Here is a 20,202-nt window from a genome sequence, read left to right on the forward strand (position 1 = left end):
TTAATTCTCTACAACTTTTCTTCGAACTTTTTTTTTGTATCTGTAACCGTATTCACAGCGTTTTGAAAAATATGAGACAGAGTGCAAATTGGTAAACGTTTGAAATTTTTTTAAATATAGTGTAAGTCATAATTTTTGCATTATTTTTATCTTCTATTATTGAGAATTTGATGCTCTATCTGCCTGTATTTTTTTTATTCGCCTTGTGCTAACCGTTATTTAATTACAACTATTTTTATAAATGTATTGTTCCAATAGAACAACTGCGCCTCTGGCGACATTAACGAAACTATCGAGGACGGGGACGTTTTATTTGTACGTCGTTTTAGATATCCATAGTACAGACTTATTGTGTTGTGTTTATACGTACAGTCACAGTCAAAAAGAATGATACCCTGAAACTGTAGCTACAAATCTTTTCGATGTTTACGTTTGGCTAATTTATAAACTAGCTGGACAGTTTGCAAACTAACCTGTTTGTTGAAATTTATAACCAAAAAGATTTTAGTCGGACTTTTGCTATACTGCCCCGTTGGTGGGGGTGACATTCTTTTTAATCGTGACTGTACTCATTTAATATATTTCTGTTGGCTTTGTTCGTATTTGTAACAGTGTTCTTTTGAAATAAAACGGTTTTTCCTTATTTTTAACGTCATAAGTAGTAAGTTAAAATTCCTTTTCCAAGACTTGCAGCCGTTTCAATTTTTAAGTACAATTTGAAATTGTTTCGTGTAGTGATAACTTCGATGTTAGATGAAGTCATCTCATGTCAGGCTACTTTATTTTAAACCGCGAAAGTTTAATTACTTAGCGGGAAGATTAAACTTTGTTTACTTATAGCGAATTCGTTTTAAGTTTATGGATATGTCTAAGTAAATAAAAGCCGGTTAGATCGAGTTAGATAAATAAAAGTTGACTTCCACTGGAAGTAAGAAACAATTTCGTTTCACTTTATTTTTCTTTGGAGTGTACATCAATTCAGTTCGGTTAACTAACCGAAAACTTTGCACTAATCCGAACGGATCAACTATTTGTAGTTGTATGTAAATTTTCTGCTTGGGTTAATACGAAGGTTCGGCATTTCGAGATCGCTGAAACGATAATTATCTGTCTGTTTATACCTGCGTGAAATTTTTAGGCACATCTGGCGAATAACATCGCGTCATATTGAAAAATTCCTAATCGACTCGACATTCCTCCTGAATAAATATTTGACGAAGGGAGAGCCGCAAAATGAGGCCGAGTCAACCAACAATTAGGAATTTTAAATATTTTTCAAGCATTAATTTGGGGTTGGGTTTTAAACACTTTTAATTGAGATAACAACCGTACATGTGAGTACGCCAATAAATCGCCAGTTTTTATCAAAGCTTGTCTTGAAATATCTCCACCCCAAAACAAAGTTCACAGTTTTGAAGCGTCAACAGTGAACTTTGCACAACTTCGCTCCAAGTCTCAATTTTATTAATGTAGCGAAACTTTGAGACAAGAAAACAGTTTTGTTGGCCAGCTTATTTACAAAATAATTATTCACATCGAACGACTTATCTCCGATTTATCTAGTTTTGAACGAGTGTCATGCTAACTGCATGTAAGGCGATAACACGTGACATTGCTATCACACCATCTGTTGGTAGTTTGTCACGTAAACCCATCGCCCTGTTAATTTCTTTTCTGTTCGGTGAATTTATCGTAACAATATAGGCAATAAGATCGTCCTCGCTTTTAATAATCAGAAGTGGGATCGCTCCGTGTAACATTTGGCAATAATCCGGAGGCAGGAATGCAGGGCAATTCAGGTGCGAGCTCTAAATTCATCGATAGGACCGATAAAATTTATCGTTTCCAATAAAAGTAAAATTGGCCTTAATTCAGGCATGCCTACGAATATACCTGTACATGTATACACCCATTACGGAGGTCTGCCATATTTATTTCCGTATGCAGGAGCCCATAACGCTCTCGCTTTTACGACGGATGCAATAAATCCAACGAGATGAAATGACATGTCGGGAATACTATTTACATTACTATTACAATATGATAACTGTTAAAACTTATTACGGGGTAGTTTCATTAAAACGGGCGCGGAATCAAACAATTAGGGCAACTGTAGCTAACTTCAACCATAAAAATTAGTATTCTGAGTACTTTGTTAAAATATCGTGTTTTTTTGAAAATTCTAGCACTTTTTCCTTTAAATATTTAATACAATGTGTTTTTACATTATTCTCATCTAGTTAACTTTCAAATTGGTTAACATGTAAAAAATTATGCCGCTCTGCTCAATTGAACAATTGAATTTTCTTTCAATAAATGTCAGAACTGTCAGTTGTAAAACTTACAAATTGTGAATTAATTAATTTTAAAAATTTTGTTAAAATGCAACTAATTTATTACAATGTGCAAGATAACACTTTTATTGTTGAATCTTGTTTCTGAATTGGAGTCTTAATAAATAGAGAATGGTAATTTTCGATGTCTAAGTGCCTGTCATGTATTCTATAAAGTGGCAGTTCTGATTTTACATAGACGACTAGATGAGAATCATTTAAAAACACATTGTAGAATTGTGAATTAGCTTGGCATTTTTTTAAACATAGTTTTACATTATAACTGAGACAAAAAATCATAAATAAAATAAAATTCAACCATTTTAACAATAATAATGTGCACCATTTTCATCCAAGGGAAATGTTTTTAGCATATTAATTTAAATTCTGTTTTTGGAAAAATTCTGTAATCTACTTCAAAAATTATCATCCAAAAAAGATTATGATAGGCAATGCACAAATGTGCGTGCTTAACAACTACACGTTAAATTTTTTGATATATTTTTGATAAATATAGTGTGTATACTAAATGGTGTATAAGCTGTCTGGTACGTTATAGGACATGTTTAGAAAACCTTTAAAAATGTAACAAAATATCCATCGTCATTTCTACCAAATCTGTAATTTACTATTTATTTTTTTTACTACGGACTAGTTATAAAAACGTGTAGGATCTCAGGTGGTTCTGGAATTTGAATTTGCCGCATTTAATTATTTTATTTCTATGAAATTTTTGAAAAGTACCAATCTAGTAGGCATCTAGTAAAACCAAATTTTTCATATACTAACATTGTTCATTTTTTCTTGGAAAAAGCGCAAACTTTTAATACCTACTACAGTCATAACAAGTGTTCAATTATTGTTCTGGTCGTGGTTTGCTGTGGGTTTTCTCTTTCTAGCATAAACGTAGGTTGCCTGATAAGTTCATACGGTTTGCTGTCAACTGTTTAAATGTTGTCTTATTTTTGCATTTAGGAGTTTTTGATAAAAATCACATTAAAAATCATGATAATTGTATGCAGACGTTTAAGAATTTACTCGTCAGCAAGAGTAGTTGAACGTGTGAATTTTTGGCCGCATTTTCGGTCTGACACTGACAGCACTGACAGCTGTCATCTGTCATTGTTTTGTAATGTTGACCGAATCTGAATATTGCTAAGAATAATTAAAAGAGATTTTTTATTATTTTTGTAGGGTTTGTAGAAACGTGAGGTATAAAGTACTGAAGAGTTTTTGCGTCATGTAATATACACCTGAATTTTTAGGTATACTTTTTAATTTTTTTGGTAAGTGTAAAAAATAAAAAGTGAATTGAAAATATTTCAAAAAATGAATAAAATAAAGTAAAAAAGTTTTTACATTTTAACATTTTAAGCCCTTTTTTTAATATCAATTCTAGAGAGAAAACACTATTTTAAAACACGTTTCCTATAGCACTATTTCACTATTTTAAAACACGCTTCCCATAGCAACGGTTTTTAAATTGCATGCTTCCCATAGCTACGTGTTTTAAATTACAACAACAAAAATTTTGAATATTTCTTATGCGAGAGCACATAAACTTCTCGGGTGTCTATGTAACTCGCATACGCTCGTTGCGTAACGATAGCCGTCGAGCTTTAAGCTTGTGGTTTTGCACTTGTTTTATTAATAACTATAGGTATTTACAAGGCTTTCTTCTAAAACCTCTTATATTATATTTATAATATATTATATATTATATATTATATATAATATATTATATACAGCGTGCTCAAAAACTGGCGCACCAACTCAATGGTGTGTGGTAGAGAACGGGTTACATATAAAGGTAAAAATAGTAAAAAAATTCTTTGTATTAAAGTTAATGATAAATAACGGATTTTAGATAAATGATATGTGGCAACGTTGTCTAACAGTCATGATCGCAATAGAATTTGAGCAACAATAAAAATAAATTATTTTTGAAACGGTTTTCTAGGAAATAATTCCCAGTGTTGGCACATCTACACATTGTGATCTTTTGGATAAATTTTAAATTTTTTAAATTAAAAAATCTGCTAAAATCTGATAGTAAATTTAAAAATAATTATTCCTCGTTTTGTTACGGAACGATTACCTGGTATGAAACATAAAAACATAAAAAAATAATGAAAACTAAAGAAGTTTACACAATAAGTTTGTAGCTCCAGATTTTTTAAAATATGACTTTAGGAATTTTTTCAACATTTTTCCCGTAATCTGCACTTGCTTTTCAATAACGTACCACTGAGTTGGTGCGCCAGTTTTTGAGCACCCTGTATATTTATATTATACTTTATAGTTAATAACTATAAAAAATCTATTGGTATTTACGAAGCTTTCTTTATAGGAGACGGTTGTTGTTATATGTTTCGGATGTAGTGATCTTTAAGATATGTCTTTCCGCAAAAAATTGAGTCTTTTTATTGATATTGTTTCTCAGATATTTGTCAACATTCGACGGAAAAATTTGAAAAATTTCTGCTTATATGGACTTTTAGAGAAATTCCCAAAATAAATAAATTTTTTAAGGAGTAACAAAAAATTTACTAAATACTACTAAAAGTATTACTGCATCTCAAAAACTAATAAACACGCATAAAACAACGTGTGCTATAATGCTATATGTAATTAATTGTAAAAAAATAAAATTCAACGGACATATAATAAAAACGAATTAGAAAATGGTATTTAAATTGGTTATTGATCTGCTGCAGTCAAATAACTTAATGATAAGACCAATTATCGTAAATTATCAATCTGTAAATTCTTGTTAATATTTCAGTATGGAACTTCTGTTTGTAATTTAAAAACCCATCTTGGATTAGCAAATTTAACAAACTTTATCAAAATAATTTCTTTTTTTATAATTACTAGCCTTAATAACTCAAAATTTATATAAAAATTAAATAAGTACAGGGTGCTCAAAAACTGGCGCCAACTCAGTGGTACGTTATTAAGAAGCAAGTGCACATTACGGGAAAAATGTTGAAAAAATTCCTAAAGTCATATTTTAAAAAATCTGGAGCTACAAACTTATTGTGTCAACTTCTTTAGTTTTCATTATTTTTTTATGTTTTTATGTTTCATACCAGGTAATCGTTCCGTAACAAAACGATGAACAATTATTTTTAAATTTACTATCAGATTTTAGCAGTTTTTTTAATTTAAAAAAAAATAAAATTCATCCAAAAAAACACAATGTGTAGATGTGCCAACACTGGGAATTATTTCCTAGGAAACCGTTTCAAAAATAATTTATTTTTATTGTTGCTCAAATTCTATTGCGATCATGACTGTTAGACAACGTTGCCACATATCATTTATCTAAAATTAGTTATTTAGGAATAACTTTAATACAAAGAATTTTTTTACTATTTTTACTATTATGTGTAATCAGTTCTCTACCACACACCATTGAGTTGGTGCGTCAGTTTTTGAGCACGCTGTATATTATGGTTGCTGCTTATGGCCTTATATGCGAGCAGAAAATTATACCAAAAGTTACACTAAACTGCATTCTTATAATTAAATAAACTACGCACAAATGAATAGGAATAGGAATATTGTTCTTAATTAAACTTTTAATGAATGCATTTTACAACTAAAACGAGAAAATATTATGTACAAAAAAATTAAACCCTGGAGTACGTACAACGCCTTCTTAACAATGTCCCTATTCATTTGTGCCTGGTTTATTTAATTTTATTAAAAATATCAGGATTTTTTTGTAACAACAAAACAGTATACTTATTAATTTTAAAACTATTATAATGTATTTTATAAAACTAAGGAGAAGCTATTTAAAGAGCAATGACCAGTCATTCCCTGCACCAATTTTTTCCGAATGGGTGTAATTTTTGAAAGTAAACGTCCGTCGCGTGATTAACCTGTTTAAAGCCCTGTATCTAATCTAAGAAAAACGATCTAACATTTATAGCGCTGGAACAACATCAGGTTAATCAAGGCATCGATTTTCGCATGAAAACTGATGGATTAGCCCCTTTAAAATTAATTATTTCCTTATTTTACGACGGTTGTAAAAGTCGCTCGCATTCATTTGCATAAATCGCTGGGCAGTGCTTGTAAAATCTCGTGTCTGTCTTTTCACGTCGAAAAATAAACTTGTAGGTAAATAACGGCAATTCGTTGAATCGTTTTGATAATGAGTAGGAAACGGAAATTCACTCGTTCGAAATCCAATCCATTTACGAACTGATGCAACCGACAAATGAAATTGCTCCGCATTCACATCTTTGCACGGTATTATTCGGCAAAGATTCGCCCGACGTCATCGATTTTAACGTCAGCTGGGCCGCACACACCGCTAAATCGATAAGGGCATTACCGTGATTCCCTTTTCGAAATTAGGCGATATTGCGAGCGCCAAGCGCAAGAAGCTTAAGCTAAATAAGGTCTGCGACGAGAGATGGATACAAGAAGCGAAGCGGAAATATTATTGCGACGGTGTGTAACTTCACAAGTGAGCAAGATGTTTCGTCTACTCAATACGTTGAAAAAACTAACCGAATTTCATTATCGAGTTAAAGTTGCGAGATGAGTTTAACACTCCGCATATGTTTGTATCTACAGGGTTATTCACGAGTAATAATAATAATGGAACAACTTTTTTGATATTCCAGTACATTTTATTATCATTATCTATTTTATTCAATTATCTATTTTTTATTAAATCTTTTTATCTACGATCATCAAATAATATAACCATTACTGTTGTGAAAGTTCCACTGTAAATTTTCATTTTATCCATCGACAAATTCAAAGAAGTCTGATTGGTTTTCACCCATGGGTAAAATTGACAGAATTTTTTATCCATTGGGATTGGGACCAATCAAAATTGAAAATATTGGAATTTTATCTTTTCCACCACTTTTATGTTGGCAATTGTGTGCCGTAACCGCAGCAATATAACCAAACAAGCCAAATCAGCTGACAACAAAAACAAACAGCTAATTATTTAGTCGGAACTAGTAGTGAAATCTGTGATTGTTCAAGCAGTTTTTTGTGACAGAAAGTTATTTAAAATGTTGGAAGAAGAGAATGAAATGACCTGCACGCCACCTGACATTCGCAATATCGCAACGAGTGCAATAGAAAATCTTCTACCACAAAAATCGCGGCACAAATATGAGTGTGTTTATGAAAGGTTTTTAAAATTTTTTTTTTTTTGGTTATTTGATCGTAGATAAAGTATAGTATTATACTCGCAAGTAAAGGTTTTTATCCACTCAAATGATTACATGCACTCGCCTTCGGCTCGTGCAGCAAACTTCATTTTTGTGGATAAAAACCTTCTTTACTTGCTCGTGTAATAATATACTATTATATTATTACAAGTACATTATTCTATTGTTTTCGGGAAAGAAATCAAATTTCTCTTAAAAGAAAGATAAAGCTGTCAGTGAGTCAAGTGAGCAAATCTAGGGAAAATTAGGGAAAGCAATGAGTGTTTGTTTCATAACTATAGCAACACTGCTCAGTACGAAAACTAATACATAGAACTATGCTAATGTTACAGGTGGATATTTACTTGAATTTCTTGAATTTTCTTTACAAGGTACCTGTAAGATAAAAAGTCGTATAACACACGTGATCGAAATGCCATTAAAAGCCCGTGAGCAATGTCCCACGCGTGCGCAAGCGCACTCGTGCCTTTCTATCACTTAAAATATAATATACTATTTTATTTATTAAAAGTAAGTTTTTGGTTAAAAATGCACTTTAGCAAAAACAAATAATAAAGATTTTGAGCTAGTCGGTACCTAACCTATGAGCGTTTTTGCTCTTTTCGTGCAATTTTGTTACATGAAAATCCTTACCTTTATCTCCAGCATAGAGTAAAGCAAGTAAAAGCTTTTTAAACGTCACCATTATTCACAAATCAAAAGATGTACAATTTTTAATTTACTTGAGAATAATGTTTTTATTTGAAAAAAACTGTGACAGAAGTTTGGCAAAACAGTACATTTTTCTGTCTCGTCTTTTGTTACTTTTTACAAAGTTTTTTCTATATGAAAGTTTCCATTTCAAGAACAGATTTTTCCTTTACCCATAAGTTTGTGACCTATTTTACCTCAAAATACGCAGCTGCAACTTTGTTATTATTGTGACAAAACTGTCTTGAGGTATATATACTTGCAGTTTTTGCTATTATGCAACTAAAATTTGCATTCTCCGAAATCTTCAATTTCGTACAAGTTTAGAAAAAATGCTGAAACAGGTCAATTTTAGTTTAAAGGAGAACTAAATTTTATCTTAGTTTCATTATTGAGCCCAGAACTACCCCATTAAAAAATTTAAATGGCAAGATAGGTATAGTAACCCATCATTTTGAAAATGCTTTTATTGTCTATGCAACCATGTACTTTTTTTTATTTTGAACGATTTGTTGTTGAGAATTTTGAAATTTAAATTTTACTAAAATTTTCAAAATTATCAGTCTAAAATGACCTCGCTTAGATTTTGGAGAAGATTTTTCGTATGGATAGACTCAGAAATGATTACTGTTCTTAAAAATTGATTGTATCATTTTTTATTTGTTATCATTTTTTACATTAGTTAAAATTATTTGTTTTATCATAACTACTTTTATTTCCTCACACAGCAATCTAGTTAATGTTCTCTAAAAGAAATTCTTTATAATTGAAAAAAAAACATAGTATTTGCTATTTAAATTTTTAAAGGGGTGGGATTATTCTTACTTTAAAGTAACAACTTGTGCGCAAATATTATTTCTGGAGCGTTAAAATTTAAACTAGAGGGTTCAAGATTAACAATTTTCAAAATATCAATGATCATGAATCAGTTTCGAGATTCTCGACAATAAATCAGTCAAAATTAAAAAAGTACATGGTTGTATAGACAATAAAACCAACTTCAAAATGGTGTCGTGTCACTCGACCCATTTTTCATTTAAATTTTTTGAAAGGGTTGCTTTAGGCACCAGTAGGATGCAAAAAAATCTTTAAAGCTAAGATAAACTTTAAACCCCCTTTAGACTAAAATTGACCTAAAAACTTGGTTTTTGAAACTCAATATTGCTATATATAAAGGTTATAAATAAAAAGATAGTCTATATTGAGATATCCATTTAATAACGTTTTAAAGGTATAATTTTCCTTTTCTTTAGTTTAAACAAGACTAATAGAAAGGCTTGACACACTTGAGTGTTTTCCTTCCAGCACTTGACCTGTTTCAGCATTTTTTCCAAACCTGGGGTACAAATTTTAGTTAGGACACCCTGTAATTATACAGCGTATTTGACTTTAGTTTTGTAAACTTTAGACACAATCTTTCAAAAGCATTAGTCTTTTACTAACAGTTTTGAATAACTTTTGTAAGAAACATGTATTTAATTAAAAAAGAAGTAGATATAGTTAATATTTATTGATTTTAACCACCAACTAGCTAAATCCTAAGTGTTGCAATTTTTTTAGAAAGTTTACAGCCTAGAAAAATTTGATAAATTTTTCCAAATTTTGTGATTGATTTGTATTGTTAATTGTATCCTGCAGGTCCAGGATTAGTAAAATTATGTGAAACACCCTGTATAAACCGTTTATAAAATTTCTATTGGAGAGAGTATCAGACTAAAATGAGTCAAATTTTAGTTATTTTCGTCAGAGTTTTATAGCCGTTTTAAGTAATATTTTTGAAACTCATTTACAGGATACTTTTTTTACTCGAACTGTAGGGATGAAAATCCATTCAAATGCAATCAGTACTTTATTTAATTTAAAAAAAAATTCGCAAACTGAAAAGAATATTCGTGCTTTTTGAACATTATTATTTGCCATCAACAAGTGTTAAAGAGAAACTAAAATATTTTTGGTCTCGTAGTGGACTGTTGAGAATAAAGTGGCTTTTGATTTAACTCGTAATTGAAGTAAAGCTCTTAAAACAAATCGATTAAGCAAAATTTATGGAAACCAAAATGCATAGTTTTTTCAAAAAATCGTTCTGAAATTAAAGTCCTAAATTTTGAGAACCGCTGAACTAGAATTATAAAAAGTAGCGTAAATTTTAATATTATTGCTAAAACAGTAGAGGTAAATTAACTTCTTAGTTCACGACGTTATTCTTCTATTTCAATTTGCGTTTCGTTATTAAATTTTACAAAAAAAAAACAATTTTTTTTTGCCAGGACCGGGATTCGAACCTCAAAAGTCCATGCGCCCCCAACTCCATTTTGGTTAATGAAAAAATTAACTACTAATAAACTACCATAAGCCGAACAGTGGCTCTCAACAGGTGGGTTAATAAAATTTTTTAAAAAAAGTACTCACTTTTTGGAAAAATAATATAATGCTAAGCCATTCCACAACACCCTGTATTATGTTCGTAGAGTATAACATAATATATAGTGAGGATTTTTTTTCACTTAATCCTATGTTCAATAATATTTTAAATCTTCTGTATTACGTTATTACTTAATTTCGCTAAATATTACATGATACTCACATAACACTATTAATTGTGTTTTTAATTGCACATATATTATCCTATGTCCAGTTTTAAAAAGTCTATGTCAAAGCACTTCAAACAGTTCCATCGAAATAAAACGTTTAGCGCACATTTAAAAAGTAAGTATCAAGACATTCGTTTTATACTGAGAAAATTTGAACAATAATTTTGAAAACTTTATCTTTTAATCTTAAAGTTAAAGCTTTTGTGCAAGTATGACTATTAAGTAATAATATTTAAATAAATGTTTATTTATTATTTGATTTTGATAGACAGTTATCGTGTTGATCTGTTACAAAAATGTCGGTTTATAAAAGCGTCATTATTTTAATCCACAATCAAATGCGTGATTAACAGATCACGTGACCAAATTGAACCAATTTCATTGGTCCATTTGCGCTGTTAACTTTTAAAAACGAATTAAAATGTAATGAAGCTTTGTGTAAACCGGTCCTAAGTAAGTAAAATGGAGAGATAGTCGGTTAGCGCAATTCGAGTATCACCTCTTGATTTATTATTCAAATCGTGTGTATTACAAATTGTCTTTGTGCGTTAGTTAATTAGCGTCCGTTTCTTCGCTTTGTGTTCACAAAGCCGTACCAATCGGGCAATTATTCGCAAACAAGCAACGTGCCGTGTCCCTAAGTTCTCTCGCGTCGGCTTTTTATTATTGTTTCCCATTAGGGACCAGTCCCGAGGAAAGATCGATGGTCGAAGCGGCCACAACTTTAAACGGCCCTTTAACAAGACAAGAAGAATTCAATCCCGGTAAAAATCCGAGCGTAAACTTTGAATCTCTGGAAGTTGAGCCACGCTGGGGATAAGAAGAACGGAACAATTTAGAAGAGCAGAGGGCAAAAAACAGACGGAAAGGGTTTTCGAGTGATTTACTGAAAAAAATTACACGCTTGATAAATAATTCATGTCGCGGCGAGACGTCGGGAGAAAAATGACCGGTCCTACCTTTGGCGAAGGTGTGCATGGAGTCGGTGGGCAGCCAGCGACTCCACATCCTGCCCAGCTCCTTCTTGGCCATGGGGTCGTCGTGCCCGAGGGCGGGGAACACGAACTGGGAGCTGAAGGTCTTCCGCAGCAGGTCGGTGAGGTTCTGGAGGAGCTGCAGCTTGACGTTTTCGTGCAACTTTCGGGCGTTGTGCGAGAGAGCGTCCCTGGAAAAAATCCATTATTCACATCACACCTGGAGCAAAAGCAAAGTCGCGATGATCCTCCCGAGTCCATTATCTTAACGCCATCATCGGATGTATCACAAATTGAATATTTGTTGGGTTTGAACCCGAGAGACGCGACGGTCCACTTTCTTGCTCTGCTTGATTTGATTACAGACTCGCCTCTGGCGATGCCAAGACGGGAAAGGAATAACGGATGGACTATAATAAAATCGATGCTCACTTTCGGGATGATTCACAAAAGCCGGAAAGCTGCTTGTGAATGTGGTGTAACTCGACATGTGGTTCAGGCTATTTACTATAATTGGTGAACGAGCCGAGCCAAGCCAATTGGCCGCCCGTGTGCAGGTCCCATTTTAAAATAGTAGTTAAAAATCACTAAGTTAAATAAATGAAAGCAACTAGTAATTTTTTAAAATATTTTTAAATAGTAACAAGAACAATTTTAAATTTTGTGCAGGTACATCATCAGCTGTTGAGTATTTACATACCTAATATTTACATAATTTACTCAATACATTTACCATATTTTACTCTAGGCAAATTATTTTTCTAAAATATTCCCAACTAGCAGTTACCCACGGCAATATTTTGAAACACAGAAAAACAATGCAAAACTTATTATAATAGAAAGTAAAAACATATAATTTTATTGTGAACTTTGAAACCGTGACCCAATGCGAACTCGAGTATATTTTGCTTTTTTTCATAACTGCAAACAAACTCATTCCCAGTTTAACCCTCTTGTAGATGTAGTTTTTAGAAATCCTAAAAAACCGTAAGTCCATATACTAATTTTCTTGTATATAACTTCAAAAATGAAGGACTCTTGCGTTTAACTCCATTTGGGGTGAAATTACTAAAAATCCTGAAATCACGTCTTTTCTTTTTTAACCGACTGTCTTGGATATTAATTGATATGTATAACTTCAACAATAAAGAGTTTTTTATATGTATAACTCAACAATAAAGGTTTTTTTTTGTTTAACCCCCTTGGTGTAGAATTTTCAACAAACTGTAAACATACGTTTTTTTATTTTGAGACGAACGCTCAAATACCAATTTTCTTGGTTATAACTTCGAAAATGACAGATTTTTATATTCAACCCTCTTGAGAGTAAAACTTCCGCAATCCAGAAACACGTCTTTTTTCGTTTTTAATCGAAAGATCAAATATTATTTTTTATGAATATAGCTTCAAAATAATAACGATTTTTTGTTTAAACCTCTTTGGGGATGGAATTTTCAAAAATAATAAAATACTTGTTTCTTTATTCTTCACCGAATGCCCAGATACCAATTTTTCTAGAAATCAGTTAAAAAATGACGGATTTTGATATTTAACTCTTTGGAGATGGAATTTCAAAAAAATCATAAAACACGTGTTTTTTTATTTTTTACCGACTGCCCAAATACCAATTTTTATTAATATAAGTTACAAATAACAGATTTTTATATTTAACCCCTTAGGGTTAATTTTTAACACCCTACTTAACCCCCTTCGGTGGTGATTTTTTAAAATGCTTTCTTAGGACATGCCTAGGTTATAAAAGCTACCTATTGTGAAAATTTCAGGTTTCTATACTTATTAGCCGTGCGTTGATACGTCAGTCAGTCAGGACAAGCAATGATATATACAGGGCTTTCATTTCAAAAGGAGCCAGTCGCAATAACTTTTGACATTGAGCAAATCTATTTTCAAGCAAAAACAAGTCGATTAGGATCGCAAAAAAAAAGTTCAAAACCAAAATTAGTTATATAGGTTTCATCCCTTAATCGTTAGCCTCCCCTACTTTAAACTTTTAAACGGCATTCCCTAGTTTTTCAAACATTTTCGGAAAGAAAAAAAAATTATATATCTAACTGTTAAAGGAATTTTTTTTGTGTCGATTCGTTTTTTAGTTAAGAGTGGATATATTTCTGAATTTGATAGTCGTAGTAGGCCATGATTTGAAGATAATTAATTTTAATAAAAAATCGTCGATTAGAGGCTTATAAAGTCCTGTGTATAGATTTATCAGTCCATTGGGAATTTCTCTTTCCACTGCAGGAAAGCAGGAAGTTAGAAAAATTATTAAATCGATTTTGGAACATTGTCGTTCTTAGATAATTTTTGATAGTTTTAATGAAAAGGTATTCTCTCCACAAGCAGAAAGTGTTAACATCAAGAGAATTTCTAAGAGCAGCAGCAATAATACATAGAAGAAAATGTTGATACTGATTGAGACCTGATAACACTAAATAAAAAACGTAAATTTTGAAATAATTTTCAGAATCTGCTACTGGTTTATTCTTATTTCCATAACCAAATTGTTTTTTTTTCTTTGGGTTCACAAATTTGTCGATTAACTAAATGTTTGAAAAACGTTTTTACTCAATTTTGTAAAAAGTCTAAACAAATTGTTATGTTTATGGTTAGACATTTTACTAAAACTTACTTTATATAAAGAAATAGAATGGCATAGCAAAAAACTATTGGAGATACAAATTTGTAACTACAGTTGAATGAACCACGAAAAAATTCCACTTGAGTCTTTTTTCTGTGCTCTTTTAATTTTTATGATTTTTTTGCAATTTAAAACTTTTGTATTCGCACATATTTATTCCTCCAATGTGTTAAGAACAAATTTGGCGATTAGTGATAATAAGTATTCATTTTACTCCATTTTTCGTCATAAATAAATTTAGAAAACGAAAAGTTCTGACAATAATTGAGAGATATGAAATTATAAGGAGCTTAGAAGAGGTAACAGACGAACAGGTTGACATAAATTTAACTATGAGAGAACTAGAAACATAAATATAGCTGAAGACGTTTAAAAGCGCGCGAAAAAAAATTAATTCTGAGAAAAATCAGATTTTGCTCTAAATTCTTTAAAGGAAAAGATTGAACTGACTAAATATTTTCCTGTTACAAGTTAGTTCATTGTTCATAGTATATTATTATTGCTATTTTGTATTAACTACGTAAAAAACAATTTAACAGAGACCAAATTGGAATGAGTGAACTATTTCCATTTTATGAAAACTTCTGTTTTTTTTAGTTTACATAATAGAGATTATTCTCATTATTTATACTTTATAAATTTTGTACTCCCAAAGAAAAAAAGGTCGGCTGTATTCATTAATCCCTTTGATTGCATTCAGGCGCTAAATCTCAAGAACAAGAACGCATTCGTAAAATAAATTGTGTCACAAGAAATAATTCTTGTTGAATGTTTCTCAGAAAAAAACTTTTAATGGTCAAATATATTTACAACAGTAAGAAAACGCTGAAACAGCTAGACTATTTCTTTATAATTATTTTTATTCTTTCCTTTTATTTTAGTTTTGATTTTGTGATCTTACACACATTGCACACCGGCTTGGCTCGGCCCTGTTGGTGAATGTGACAAAAGTAACATGTGTGTAAGCTCTTGGAAAAGTAATGCATAGATTACAGTTTAATAAAGCTCCAAATATTTAGCCGTTTCTGTTACAAATATTCAAGCGATATTAAATAATGGCCACGTCGGTAATACAAAAAATTGATCGAACGCAATTTAAAAATTTACAGCAAAATTAATAACGATTTTAATAAGTAACGTGAAATTAACTGTTTTTTATTTCATATTTCATGCCATCCGATACACATCAACAGAACGAATGATTACTAAATAACAAATTCAGTTGTTCATTGTACGTTATTTGGTTAGAGACCTGTCTGTTTGCTGTTATATACGTTTTTTTTTCTATTCGTTTTACTCCTTCAAAATTCATTGTTGCGAAAGTCTGATTTTAAACTGCACAATACAACATGTGGGTGTATTTGTAACAAGACAGCTTTTTCCTCATTGTTGTTAAAATACGGGAAAGTTTGATAGTAGAATTCTATACATTTTAAGGGGTGGTAGTAGAACATAAAAAAGACAAAAGTCAAAAAAATCTTGTCTTATCCGAATATTTATAGTCCTTGAGATACATAAATGCTCAAAAACCAGCGCACTAATGGTAAGTATGATAGAAGAATGCATACATAGAAATGTAAAAATAGTAAAAAACATGCATGCATTAAAATTGTTGACAAATAACAAATTTTAATCAAATGCTATGTGGCAAATTTCTTTTGAGCTCTACTATCACTTCTTAAAATATGTGGAAACTATACTAATTCACACTAATTCACCCTGTGCAATGGAATAAATTTACTGTGAGATTACAATAAAAGTAATGCTTTTTTGTGCCCATAAACGGTGATGGCAAATTACATGCGTCATGTATTTTTTGTAAAAAAACCTATTTTTACGAATTGTCTGTAATGAAATTTTAAATGAAAAATGTACAAAAAAAAATAAAAACACTGTAAATTTACCTTGGTTTTACTCGTATTAAACAAATATTACATTGATAAGTTACATAATGGTAAAATTTACATGGTAAAAAATAAGTGTTTCTGACCCGAACTAGCAACTTTAATCTAAAAATGTTTTTTGTGTTGATGTTGGTTGTTAAACAATGTCTAAAAAAACAAACAATGGATAATATTGACCGATAATAATAATAATAAATTTATTGCCAAAATACAAACGTACAAAAAATGCAAATTCGAAAAAGTGAAAAGTTAAGAGTTAGTATAGAGCGTTCGTTAACAAATAATAACAACAAAAAAAAAATAAAGCAACATAATATTCTTAAGATAGGAGAAAACACAAGATTTAAAGAATAATAAAAAGGTTTAAAAAATGTAAAAATTGTTTAAGAATTAAATCGCTACAACAAAAAAGTCAATCTTATTTGTGTTTTGTCAGTTGTATTTCATGATCTGTTATTGTTTTAAAATACAATAATAATTACATAAAAACATAAAAACAAAGCTGCATACTAAGTCAAAAAATCCACCTCGCAGAAAGTTACTTATTGCCTTCAAAAATAAATTTATTCAAATTTTCAGAGTTGTGACCAAAGCTTTCAAAAACCCAAATTAAGTTTAATGTAATCCCAATACCAAGTATTAAATTTTTTTCCATATAAACACAAAATTTCTCAACAAATATATTATTGAATGTGTAATTTATCAAGTTAAAATTAAATTTAACAACAAAATTTTTAAATGTGTAAACATTTGTTGTTGCCTCTTTAATATTTATGCTATTTAACGACGTAACCAATATCTTTAGAAAATTTAAACTACCTAAACTTTTACCCAAAATATCGTTCAAACTTCTATCTGTATTTCGATAAAAAAAATTGTATTGGCAGAAATTTTTTCTGACACATTGCTAAAACAGAGAGATTAGCTCATTTTGAAAAAAAAAACTCATTCTATCTTTATTAAAATTTGTATAGTTGTTTCTAACTTAATACCACAAGTGAGTTTTATGATTCTAAGCATTTTTACAATCGATAATTTATAACTTCCAGTGTTTCCAACCAGCAAGAAAATAAAATTTTACTTAACCGTTACAAATTGGTTCTCATTGGCAGTTCTCAGTTACAAGTTTAATATGTAATGTGAATACACATAATGTTTGTAATTTTACTAAGACACTAATGTATAAATTTACAATGAATGTGTAATCTAATGACCAAGTTCTGAATTTTTAAATACTTTTTATTAGTTTTATGATATTACGAAAAAATATAAATTTTCATATTAATTAGTGCAAAAATAAAACATAGATGTTAGCTACTTTGTTTTTTTTTTAAATCTTAACTCAAAATAAACAAGTCTTTTTCCTTAACATTCTGGAAGTTTTTGGGTAATACGTTAGCAGTTTTTTGAAAAAAGTTTCTGTCATTTATCGGTCATTACGCTGGACAATAAAACAATTAATAGTCGAAGTTATCACATTTTCGCTTTAAAATATAAAAACCCTGTTGAATGCAAGGGCTCCGCCCGCGCCTTATCCTATTTTTGTTTTGGTCGCAAATTCGCTGAATTATTCCAGCCACCTTTTGGTCGAGATTGTAAAAGGACGGAGTTTCCCTCTTTTTACTGCTTTATCCAACATTATTTTCCTATGGCGGCAGTAAACAGTTTAGTCACAGGAAAAAATACCGTTATTAGTTTCATTACATCTTTTTAGATGTTTCGGTTGCTTTTTATCCCCCTTTTCACGAATAAAACTCTTATAATAATATTGCAAATGTTGAGTTTATTGTCCATTACGTTTCGGTATGTCTGTTCGTATGAATATTTTTTATGACGTGCTTAAAAATCGACCGAGAGCAGTTTTATACAATTTATCGACGACACTTCTTAACACCGACGTAATAGAACTCAATCTTTTGTCGAGTTGGGATTTATGGGTGCCGTAAATGGCGAGCTCTTCGCCAAAAAGATGATACTTTTAGGATTATTTACTAGATATAGTGAGACAGTAAAATATTACCAAACAGGTTCATTTATTTAAAAATTTTCCCGGCGCATCCACCATTTTAAAAAAACAAAAATAAAGCTAATGCTTCAAATGTGAAGTTTGTTAACATTTTTTCGAAATTTCAAAATATGAAAGTTATAAAAATATTAAGTTATCAATTTTTGAAAAAAAAAAAAACTGCAAATAGAAACACATTTTTAAGAGGGTAAATATCAGGAAAACTTCTAAACTTAGGTAATGCCAATGCTGTGAAAACTTGTTAAAATTTAACGACTAAATTAATTCATTTGCCATTTATAATGCATTTACAAATATATCAATTTAATTGCAATTAAAACGTGCTTTATACTGTCTTATCCCTAGTAATACAGTTTTACTGAGTTATCTTTCGGTTATATAACGTTATAAAACCGTCATACACAAATCTAACTATTGGTTATGTTAGACTCAGCTTATATAACGGTTATATAACCATGGTTATATTACGGTTAGATAACCGTTATGTTTCTTAAGCAAAATGGCCCAAGCTAGATTCGGGGTATATATCAGTTATCTAACCATGGTTATATCTAGCGTATACAGCAAAAGGTTATATGACGGTTATATAACTGTTATGTATGCGATGTAATGTAGCATATGCTAGATTCAGTTTATTTATCAGTAATCTAAGCATGGTTATGTTACAGTTATATTTAATATCCGCCGGAATTTCTAATAATAATTACAAAGCAAAATAAATAATCTAAAAAATTTTTTGTTATATGGTTGAAAATTATCTATTTTGTTGGTGGTAAAGTGCAATCAACAGTGATTTTTGCTTTTTCTTTACTTTCACGTGTTGCAACCACGTAATTCGTCATTTATATTTATTGTTTATCATGTAAGTAGAGTACAAATTTAATTTATATTTAATTGAAAACTAAAAAAGCTTGCCTGAATGTGTTTTAGTTTCGCCCACAGAGAAAATAAATTTGTAAAAACCAAAGCAAAATATTCCAAGAAAAAATGTTTTCTCACTTTCTACTTGCCGACCTAATAATCCTACAATGTTAAGCTGGGTTTGGAAAATTTGTCCAAAGCTGAGAAAACAATGAAGAAAACAGTGAATAATACAATTTTAGAAATAGTAATACTTTAGTTCCTGATAACTGTAATTTGTTTACAGTTTGACCAACTCTTGTTCTTTCAAGGAAAAACTTAATACAAAGACACTGACTAAGTTAGAAGCTTTGTCGTAAGATGACATCTCTTTTTTTCTATTACGTCTTCAGCATCTTCGGTCTTAACATAAGCGTTCTATGTAAGTTCTGGTCATCGAATATTTTCTTGCAAAAGCCGTTCCTAAAATTTTTTTGAATTATTTAGCAAGGAACCAACAAAACTCTGAACAATATTTATTGTGCACTAGTGATGATGATGGATGGAAGCACCTATTTATTTATCCCAAATATTTAAAATTTTACTTAGTATTAAAATCTACTAAGTTTCTTTAAATAAATTTTAGGTAAAAATTATACAAAAAAATATAAGAATGGTTATATAAGCGCAATATAAAGGTTAGATCACGAAACATAACCGAAATATAAGCGAGATGTAAAGGAAATTGTAACCGAAATATAACCTAGATAACAGTTAGATAAGGTGGTTAACTAACTGTTATTAACAGAAGGTTACATCTGGGTTATATAAGTGTGCTACTGGAGATAGATTTCTATTAAAAATAATTTGGTAGATATTACTTTCCACTATAACCGGAAGTGAAAATAATATTGTCGTTGAGGACTTTATGGCTGTGCACAACTTTTCAGAAAATTTTTATTATTGAAACACACTGTACAG

The 20,202-nt window shown here is 30.5% G+C and overlaps 2 protein-coding genes across 2 annotated transcripts in view; both read right to left on the reverse strand.

Moving 5' to 3' along the window:
• LOC656406 (fatty acyl-CoA reductase 1) overlaps window positions 1-20,202 on the reverse strand; it is a 374,499-nt gene that overhangs the window by 72,472 nt on the left and 281,825 nt on the right. The window lies entirely within an intron of this gene.
• The window catches only part of LOC658102 (uncharacterized protein), a 207,577-nt gene that overhangs the window by 70,191 nt on the left and 117,184 nt on the right, over window positions 1-20,202 (reverse strand). The window contains exon 4 of the mRNA XM_064357869.1: window positions 11,781-11,986. Coding sequence (XP_064213939.1) covers window positions 11,781-11,986 — 206 coding nt within the window. The remainder of the gene's footprint in view (window positions 1-11,780; window positions 11,987-20,202) is intronic.

This window comes from Tribolium castaneum, chromosome 7 (assembly GCF_031307605.1).
Source record: "Tribolium castaneum strain GA2 chromosome 7, icTriCast1.1, whole genome shotgun sequence".
NCBI classification, from domain to species: domain Eukaryota; kingdom Metazoa; phylum Arthropoda; class Insecta; order Coleoptera; family Tenebrionidae; genus Tribolium; species Tribolium castaneum.